Here is a 10,754-nt window from a genome sequence, read left to right as displayed (position 1 = left end):
TCTTTTAAATGTATTTATTTCAGTATTTCTGTACAGCCATAGAGAAGAAAGAAGGTCAAACAGTCGTTTGAGAATTGTCTGACCTTTTTTTTTTTTTTTTAGATCTTGCACTCCACAAATAACGCCATGAAAATATATATTTTACAAAAACTAAAACTGATATTAAAACTATGAAAACTTGTAAAACTAAGCGTTTCAATAAAAAGCTATACAGTATACACAAATAAAAACAAACAAAACTGTTCTAAAAACTAATTAAACTAACTGAATTTAAGAAAGCAAATGTCTAAATGGAATAAAAACCTATAATGAAAAATCCATTACTATAACCCTGTTTGGTAACAATATTGCAGTGGAAAACTTCATTCTGTCATTTTGTCACTTTTATTGTTTTGAATGACTTGGGAGACACAACCAGTTGCTCCTCTACTTGTGTAAATATTGAACCCGTTTAACATGTTAATGAATCCAACATGCATGTTTTTGGAATATGGGAGGTAGCCGCAGTACCCAGACAAAATTCCATGCAACACTATTCTGTGCTTTGAAAAATAAGTACAGTACAACGAAAAGACTGGAACGCCTCCATGATATGGGACACACACGTCACCTCTCCCTGAAGTTGAACAACTTTCCATCAATCATTCACCCTCTTGAGGTGTACAACTGACTTGAGATCAGTCAGTCGTAGGCAAGCCGCTGCTGCTGCACATATTTTGGTGAACGCCTTCACACCGTGGTCGTCTTCCTGCACTCACAGGTGAGCACTCTGCACACCTTACACATACATAAAATACAAAATCGCTATAGACATATGCGACATATATGCTTTCACACATAATTTTACTGCTAATTGACAAATTGACAATGAATTGATTATCTGTTACTGTTAGGTTTAGAAATGAAGCCCTAATAATAATTGGTTTTTTTTTTTTCCAGAATATTTTTAAAAATACAAGTGTTAGTCAAATATAGCTGGCTAAAGTTCAACTTTTCAGATATTCCAGACTGATATTTATATTCTCGATAATTCAGAGATTACAAGAAAGAACAAACGTTTTTCCAGAGTATCTTTTGTATTGCAATAGTTTATAACCTTCCCTTCAGGCTAAAAGTGTTTCTCATTTGGAACATTCATACAGCATTCCTCCGCGCCATAGTTATTGATATTGATCGTGGTAGTAAGACAGCTATTTTGGTACATCACCCTTTGTTCTACTTTATTTAATGTTTTATATTTATTTGGAAAAAAAAAATATTCTCATTGTATTGTAACTCATTCAGTACCAGGCATTTTCAGACCCTCTTTTCCCTAACGTTTGAAAGAAATTGACAAAAATATAAATCAATTCCTGGGATTTAATGGCTGGGCTGTAAAAGACATACAACTATGTTTTTGGGCTTGAATGAGTTTTAATCATAACATATCATTGTAATATAATTGCATTTCTTTATATTTAACTTCAAGTCATCATGATCTCAAATCATACGCATTATGACATCGCTTTATTTGCTGGTTGCTGGGATAAATCACAAATACTAAATTCCTGCTACTGATTTGTTAAAACTAGATATTTTTAGTTTTTTTGTTTTCCTTTCTTTTAGTCCATCATTTTTGTTTTTAAAATGTTTTGCGTTTGACTATACATCATTTTATTTTAATGGTAATATGAGAGTAAAGCGCATGTTGGTATTGTGTTGTTATTTATTCTTATGCCATAGGTACAAGAAGACTTCTATGTTTTCTCCTTTTTCTTAAGGGCAGTTTTATGATAGGAAGATGATTATGACTTACAATTTTGTGTATGCAAATGTGTATGTGTTCTTGTATATTTTGACAGCTAAACAATGACCCAATATTTAGCATGTAAACACACACTCTGTGTCACTACTATATGCCCTTTAGTTTGTCTCTGCTGGTCCAGCATCTTCTACCGTACAAACCAGACGGACTCGCTCTGCACAGACTGCACTCAGCATTTCATTGGCCTTACAAACAACACACACAGCAGAAGATTAGAGCAGTGTTTCAGTCTCACAGCATACCGCTAAACAAAAATGTAACAAAAAGTATGTGTACCGAAACAATGAAGGTCTCATCTAAGTTTACTCTAATTATTATTATTATTATTATTATTTTTACTGTGGTATGATTGGCACCACGTGGATACACGGGTTAAGTGTACCTGGTTTCGCTATCTGGTGGAAAGGAATTAAATGGTGTCACTATAAGTCACTGGCAAAGACATAACACATATACAGTACATTATTTGTTCACAGCCACGGAAACAGTGGTTGGGAATCACTGGATTACAGCTATACAGTTAATTTGAAGTCAACATCTCTCATCTCTTTTGTCAGGTCTACCAAACGGATGCTGGGTTCCCACTGGGAGTGGAATGGATAAGAGCCATGGCACACTGTAATGTGAGCTTTAGTTTTACTGCTTTTGCTTGTCTAAAAAGTTAGACTTGATTTTACCTGACTGTGCCATAGTTAACACTGGAAGCAAATAAGTGTGTCCATGTAGCAGAGAAAAAGTATAGGCCTACCATTAAAATATGAATACCGGTATGTTTTATTTGCTGTAATGCAGCTTCTTGTTGAACTCTTTGAAATATGAGTTGTTCATCTGCTGTGCCGCTCAAGTTCCAAGGGGCCACTTGAATCAAATAAACAAACCAGTAGTTATCTCCTCAATTAATTATCTACAAATAGAGGCCCAAGGATAAGCAGTCATGCAGGTTTAGCAGGATGCCATGCCCGGCTGGGCTTGTGATTGAGGTCAGAGGTTATGTCGATGCATCAACACTTGGACAACTGGATGAGAAACCGTACAGGCAAGGTCAAGGTTACGACTGATGGTATCTTGTGTGCCACCTAAAACCACATCGGAAACTGACTGTGATTTGGCTATGATTCTATTCTATTCTATTGACTGGAGACTCTGCTTAGAACTCTAGCTAGGACATGGGCTTGGAAACTGACTAGGACTGGCTAAGATGACGTCAAGGAGCCTCTTTAGAACATTGTCGAGAAAACGGAGTAGGAGACTCTGGTAAGATAACAGGCACAAACGCTTTGGCATTTGCTAGGACATTGGCTAATACCTTTACTAGGGTGACTTTATGACAGCTGGCTAAGGTAGGACACTGCTAACATGCCTATGAAGGACACTGGCAAGGACACTAGATAGAACACTGACAAGCACATCGACTAGGTTGCTTGCTAGACATTAGCTAATACATTGGTTAAAATAATGACAAGTAGTACCGCATTTAGCACACTTGCTATAGCAGGGGCTATGAGCACATTGACTAATACATTGACTACTGGCTTTAGCTAGTACACCGATTAGGATGCTTGCTAGAACATCAGTAGGACTTTGGCTAGGATGTTGACTAGAATCCTCTGGGTAACGCACTGCCTAGGACACTGGCTATGGCAATTACCAGAATCCTACTTAGGACACAAAATGCAGATGACTACACTTCCTTTGTCAATGGATAGAAAGAACACTGACCTGGAGACACTAGTTTGTTCTCTCAGGACAGCGATAGTAAGTTCACGAAAGTGATTGATTCATTAAAAAAATAACACAACAATAATAACACTCAAGTGAATTTTGGTTTTGAAAATTTTGTTTGAATGAAATTAAATTCATCCGTCTGCAGCATGGGTACCCTTCCGTCGTCCATCATTTGCCTTTTTTTCCAGGGAGGAAAAAAATCGTCTATACGAAACCCGTCTATAGGCCGGTCCGCCTCTAATTTTAAATGGCCATCCGTCGGCGAGTCCGACTAAAATGTCACTTAATAAAATTATACTTATACAGAAATGTAAAATATGTAGTACTCGAGTAATATTGTCAAGAGAAGCAAGACAGTTGAGCACTGACAGCTTTTGTTTTCAAGCAGCAGCTTGTGTGCCTTATAAGGCTTTCTTTTTTCTTTTTTGCACCTATTGTCTTGCAGCTACGGTCGCCATCCTCTTCCCCCCATGATGACGTCAACCTGGGTCCTTCAGCAGACCCTCAGTAAGTAGATCCAATCCTACAGACCACGTGAGCCTTCTCCTTTAAGTTGTCAGCATGTTGTCAAGAGCAATGGTTCTCAAAATGAGGTCTGCAACACGCAAATTGGTGGTCTGCAAGCTATCTTACAATATATTATGTCATATTATTTTTTAAAATGTGCACACCTGCTTATTTAGTTAACAAAAATACAAAACCAATTACTCCAGTTTACCTTCGCTTTGGGCCAATTAAAAGCTCTAACTTAATTGTATCACGTAAACCTCTGCAAAATATTTGCTGCTTGGAAGCCCAATGCTGTGCACTGAACATTACAAAGCCTTTAATAGATAACTCTCTGTCTTGTTGCAGTGCCAAGCCCACTGACTTTGACTTCTTGGCTGTCATTGGCAAAGGGACCTTTGGAAAGGTGATACAATTACTTATTCACCTCATGTCGAAATGAACCCATTTTGCCCTTGGGAGGCGATTCAACGAGCTACTTAGACAGTCAACATTATTTCTTGACCCTTTATATTAATTCTTTTGCCAAAATTCAGTTAATCTTCACACTTTTTAGCATATCATTTTTAATAATGTGAAACCATCACACTATTTTTTTCCATTATATTGTTTTATTTCCATAAAATACTGTTAGTTGCTTTTAGTATCATGTCTCTGTAAATAATGACTGTAAATCTTGCAATGATTCATACAGTGGAAGACTGTAGATGTACGCGCTGATGCAGTTTTCAGAGTTCATATTGTTGTACAGTACCTAAACGTGATGTAAGAGAGAAAGAAAGTCGCGGTAGGCGTTGTGCACACAATGTTTTCATGAATCATTAACTGTGCCGTCACTTAAGGTCGTCTATCCCCGATGGCAAAGTAGCATGAAATGTTACCAGAGAGTTGCTTCAATACGAAGTATCCTTAAATGATTCCTTGAGTTCCCGCTCGGTCTGTTTTTATTTGATTATTTTTTCCTTTATGGGAAACCGAAGCCAAGCGCTTGGTGCCTTCCCCAACAGCAAACTGCATCCCTCTAAAATGCAGTCACTCATTTTCACATTTTAATTACCTGTCCTTAGTGTTTTCTTTTTTTATTTTTTATTACAATGTTTACACGCATATGTTAAGTGCAGCATGGTGGACTAATGATTAGCTCGTCCGTTCTGAGATTTGGTGTTTGAATCCTGTGTGGCATTTCCTTCAGTTTCTCCCATTCCCTCCCTCATCCAAAAAAAGTATGTTACCTTTATCGAAGACTTTTAGGTGAAAATGTGAGTTTGAATGTTTGTTTGTCTATACGTATGTGCCCTGCAGTTGGCCATTCTGGGTGTACTGCCACCCACAATCACCTGAGGATAGCTTCCAGCTCCTCCCCAACCCGAATAAGAAGTGCTATTCAAAATAGTTTGATGGATGCATATACTGTACAAAAATTAGCCCCAGTAGTAACAACTCCAAACTCTGTGGCATATAAACGGGACTAAATTTAGAGTTGTCAGCAAGAGTCATGCTTGCGATGCCTTCTTGTCCTTCTTGCTAAACCTGATTCAAATTTTGTCCGTGTCAGGTGTTTCCACAGTTCACACAGACGTCCGAGGGCTTCTGTGGCCACGTCCTGGCTGCAGAGCGTCCACATGGCGCTGGGAAGTGTTTACTAAACAAAAAAACTAACACACAAACCTTGCAATGCAGGTCCTGCTCGCCAAACTCAAAGCCACCAACCAGTTCTACGCTGTCAAAGTGCTGCAAAAAAAAGTCATCTTGAAGAAAAAGGAGGTGAGCGTCTACCAGAGGTGTGTGTGGTACAATGAGAGGTTTTTGAAGCATTACTTGGGTTTTTCCCCCCGAAAATAATAACCTCACCTTTGTGAAATTCCAAGACAGACGATTAAAACAGCTGCAAAGTAAATTCGATTGCTTGGATTATGTCATAAGACGTACGTTTTATAAAGTGAAAAACTGCATGTTCTGCATTAAATATAAAATCCACATTTTAAAACAAGAACATATTGACATCTTGTGTTTCTGATGATCTTGTGTTTCTGATGGGCTCCTGAATCTCACATAACAAACAGAATAGATGAGAATAAAATAATGCATGTAGCTCAACTCTAATGAAGCACAGCAACCTCTCATGTTGGCATCAACGTTGTTTGGAAGCAGCGGCACAAAATCGATCTTATCTAATCTGCCGAATGCTCGGTGCAAAGGACGCTTTTTATGACTCGCAGAAAAGTAAGAGTTGATCTCATGCCCACACACGCGTTTTACTGCTTTAGCAATTCGGTTTTGGAAAATAAAGGTCACATTCAAGTTGGATCTGATCCCAATCCTGAAACATATTCAGACACTTGTATCACTGCCAAATGTGATCTGATCCAGAAGTCACTTTCACAGTCACTTAGTCATCATTACAATGAAGCAGAATCGTGAAACTATTGATTATGAAAGGCCAAATAATTGCACACATACGGTACCAGTACAATGATAAGTCTCTTATATCTCTTCTCTTCTATAAAAAACAAATGGCGATAGAAACGCCATCGTAATTTGTTGTGCTCATTGGTCAGTATAGCTGAAAGAGTTTATTCTTGCACTGTTTTTCCAGTTTTGATCTCCACTTGCTTCCTTTTTCAGCAAAAAAACATCATGGCCGAGCGAAACGTGCTCCTCAAAAGCCTGAAACACCCGTTTCTGGTTCGACTCCATTACTCCTTCCAGACCGCCGAGAAGCTCTACTTCGTCCTCGACTACGTGAACGGTGGAGAAGTATGCACAAGCAATCCAAGCAAGCAAATGAGCATCGATTCACATGCTAGGCGGCGCCTTCTTACGTGCTTGCGCTCTCTTTGTGCAGCTCTTCTTTCACCTGCAGCGTGAGAGATGTTTCTCCGAGCCCAGAGCGAGGTTCTACACGGCAGAGGTGGCGAGCGCTATCGGCTACCTTCACTCCCTCAATATTGTCTACAGGTCAGGCTACAATTGGATTTCTTAAATGGTGGGACATCAATAAAGTAATTTTATTGATATAAAATGTAAACAAAATGGATCGAGCTAGCGCGATGTAGATCAACAGAATAGAATGCTACACAGACACATAGTGAGGAACTTTCTGGGGTAAAGTCTATCTATCTATCTATCTATCTATCTATCTATCTATCTATCTATCTATCTATCTATCTATCTATCTATCTATCTATCTATCATCCGTCCATCCATCCACTCATCCATCCCTCTCTCTCTCTCTCCCCCCCCTCTCTCTCTATTTATCTATCTATCCATCTATCCATCTATCTATATATCCGTCTATACACCCATACATCCATGTAAAATGTGATCATCTGTGTGTGTGTTCATCGCAGGGATCTGAAGCCCGAGAATATCCTCTTAGATTCCCAGGTGAATAACAATCACAAATGTTCTCCTCCTGTCTCTGCCTGACAGTTGTTTTCGGCGTGTTACATATGTATACAACCCCCTGCTTGTGTTTGCGTTGTGCAGGGCCATGTGGTGCTGACAGATTTTGGTTTGTGCAAAGAAGGTGTGGAGCCAGAAGGAACCACCTCAACTTTCTGCGGAACGCCCGAAGTGAGTTGAAAGGATATACTGTATGTCAGAGAATCTAAAAATCCGAAGACACAGGGATCATAGGAGTTAGCCAGATGCAGAATGAGAAATAGAATTACAGCTAGAGTCTGATAAAACATTTTTTTATAGAGGTATCAGTTTTTGAGCGTGTTACATTGGTAATTCACATTCAAATTAGTGCCAAATGTGCAATCTGGATCAGATCCAGTTTAAACTTGGTTTGCCTACACGTAACAACCTCAGCAACAAACTACATCATTAACTACAAGATTTGACAGTTTTGATTTTTTGATTTTTTATGTTTTTTAATTGTCCATGGAGAGTTGCATGTGATTGATGATTTTGCAAAGTATTGTATAATTGCTTCTTTTTTTTTGTTTTTTGCCACCAAAAGTACTTAGCACCAGAGGTTCTTCGCAAGGAACCTTATGACAGGACGGTTGACTGGTGGTGTCTTGGAGCTGTGCTTTATGAGATGATTTACAGTCTGGTAAGTGTGTGTGCGTTGTGTGCGTGTATTTGTTGTTGTGTGTGCGGTATATGTGAGTATAAGTGTGTGTGCGTGTGTGTGTAGGTAATAACATCTGCCCATTCCCTTCATGGTAGCCTCCTTTCTACAGCCGTGACGTTGGAGAAATGTATGACGGGATTCTCCATAAGCCTCTGCTGCTCCCACCAGGGAAGTCTGAGGCCGTGTGCTCCCTACTGGAGGGTCTCCTGCAGAAGGACCAGCACAGACGTTTTGGGGCCATCGCCGACTTTGTACGTGTCTTAAAATTAGGAGGGGGAAAAAGTAGATATCCCAACACTTCAGATCTTGCAGTTCCAAATGCAGTTGGAGTGATAGTCATGTATCATGTATTTATTTTATGTGTTGTGTTCTACAGTTAGAAATAAAGAACCACACCTTTTTCTCATCAATCAACTGGGATGACATTTACCACAAGAGAATCACTCCTCCTTACAACCCCAATGTGGTGAGTGTCAGGTCTCGAATGTATTTTGAAAGGAACTTGTGCTACTTTATGTCTGCTCTACAGTAACAACCAGAGCTGGGCACCGCCTAACCGTCACAAAGTTCCCGTCTGCATATTTAGCCGACCCACGTGGTCCCAGTAAGTCTGAGTTAGCCAAACGGCGTCGAGAACGGTCTTAACTGGTACTACGTCACAAGTAGGCGCCGCACACCTGACGCGCGGACAAATAATAAAAATTGTATACCTTTCGATCCCACGGATGCAATGATATGGGGCCATATTGTTTTTATGTGAAGGTTTAGTCGGACTGGCCGTTTAAAATTAGAGGTGGACCGGCCTATAAACAGGTACAATTTTTTTCCCCTCTGGGAAAAAAGGCGAGCGACGGACGACGGAAGGGTACCCACGCTGCAGATGTCCAACAATTAACGGACGCTCAATTTTTTTGTAAAATGCTCAGCTCTGGTTATAACCCATTAAGCAATATTGATATTTGAACACAAACAGTGTGCCCATGAATGTAGACTTACATAACAATACTCACAGGCATATATTATTAATCCTTAGGGGAAAAAAACCCAACTAAAATTACCGCAAGTCACTTACAGTCGTTGAATGAAACTATGTGTTATACTGCCACTCTGTGGTCAAGTCACACATATCAGAAGGAATTGCAATGAATTAAATCACGATGCATCAGTTATTAAATTCTTTACAATGTATTTGATTATGTTATTACTAATGATTTCTGGGAAGAACAAGCATCCAATTCATTTATCACAATGTCCTTTCCCACGTTTAGAGGGGCCCCGCTGACACTCAGCATATCGACCCAGAGTTCACCAGAGAATTGGTTCCTAATTCTGTGAGTCGGACGCCGGAATTCAACGCCAGCACAAGCTCCAGCAACGCCTTCAACGGCTTCTCCTACGTGGCCAGCGAGGACAGCTTTCTGTGAGCGAACTCAACGGCTGGAGGTCCAACTGTGGCCTCCAGTGTTATATGACAATGTAGCGGACTACTGCTCAACGGAAGGGTTCACAATGGGGCCGTTTTGTAACACAGTGAGTGGACTTGAGAGATACATAGTTAATCCAGTCCAGTTTTATCTTCTTAAGTCAATGTAAATGTGTGATCATTGCATTATTGTTTGTGTGAAGCTATTCAAAAACCTCAAGTGCAATGGTGAGGACAGTTCTCAAGTTGAACAGTGGACTTGTTCTTCTGCACCAAACTCATCCAAGCATGCCTTTCTGTACATTGTTTGACCACGGAGAACAGAAAAAGAGCACTCCCCAAACAGTCGGAAGCATTCAGGTGTCTTGCTAATATGAGGAAGTAACATTCAAGAACGACAAGCTTTGTGAGTACCTTTTTTGGGGGTAGCGTCTGTCTGTAAGATCACATTTGTTACACTGGCTTTTGATGCATTGTCCAGGGATGTTCTTTTGCCAACTGGCTTGAGGCGTTGACTTTTAAGCGCAAGTAAGAGCAGAACTACGAAATGTATTAAAACAATTTCTCAAGCCACAAGTGGAAGAACATTTTTGGAGATTTTCTATGGTGGCTTGAAAACAATGAAATGGAGAAAAAAAAGATTCTCTTCTTAAAGCCTTTTCTATCAATTGTGCTTTAGAGCGCAAGAGAACACGCAGGTGGGTTTGCAAGCAAACCAATAAATCATTAGTGGTAAATACCATTTAAGATGGAATGAACAATGATCTTAATGAATCTGTTATTAGAAAATGCTTTAATTGGTGAGTGTATACTGCGTACTGTTTGTAATGTTGTCTCACTAATGGTTTCTGTATTGTGCCTTGTGAATGTTATGTTAAAGCATTGTAAATTTTTATGAATGTGGTTCAAACCGCATTATTGATACAGTTTGGTGATGTGCACAATAATGTATTGCTTTGGAGTAGTGTAGTGCCAATTACGCTGTCATCAAATAATCATGTCACTTGTCATGATTATAGCAGTACTTTATAAGCAGGGAGGAAGAAATACATTTTCTATTATTATTATTACGGTACTCTAATTACTTCCTTTTTTGGGTTGTTGTTATGCAAGTACGACTCCTACGATTCCTGAACACTGCGTGCTACTGCCTTAAATAAATTGAAATGTAACTTTGTTTGGAGTTTTTATTTTTTCCGAACACAAAA

At 39.4% G+C, this 10,754-nt stretch overlaps 1 protein-coding gene across 1 annotated transcript; it reads left to right on the top strand.

Annotated features, from left to right (window-relative positions):
* Positions 1-98: 98 nt before the first annotated feature.
* Positions 99-10,723, top strand: sgk2a (serum/glucocorticoid regulated kinase 2a). Its single transcript, XM_086027093.1, has 13 exons — positions 99-760; positions 2,362-2,427; positions 3,975-4,036; positions 4,385-4,442; positions 5,717-5,800; positions 6,662-6,793; positions 6,882-6,994; positions 7,387-7,423; positions 7,526-7,612; positions 8,007-8,102; positions 8,219-8,374; positions 8,500-8,589; positions 9,392-10,723. The coding sequence occupies exons 2-13, from the start codon at positions 2,413-2,415 to the stop codon at positions 9,545-9,547; spliced, it is 1,086 nt and encodes a 361-aa protein (XP_085883219.1). The 5' UTR covers positions 99-760; positions 2,362-2,412; the 3' UTR covers positions 9,548-10,723.
* The last annotated feature ends 31 nt before the right edge of the window (positions 10,724-10,754 follow it).

This window comes from Filicampus tigris, chromosome 1 (assembly GCF_054856515.1).
Source record: "Filicampus tigris isolate MCC_2025a chromosome 1, RoL_Ftig_1.0, whole genome shotgun sequence".
In the NCBI taxonomy this organism is placed as follows: Eukaryota; Metazoa; Chordata; class Actinopteri; order Syngnathiformes; family Syngnathidae; genus Filicampus; species Filicampus tigris.
This window is presented reverse-complemented; position numbering and strand designations above follow the sequence as displayed.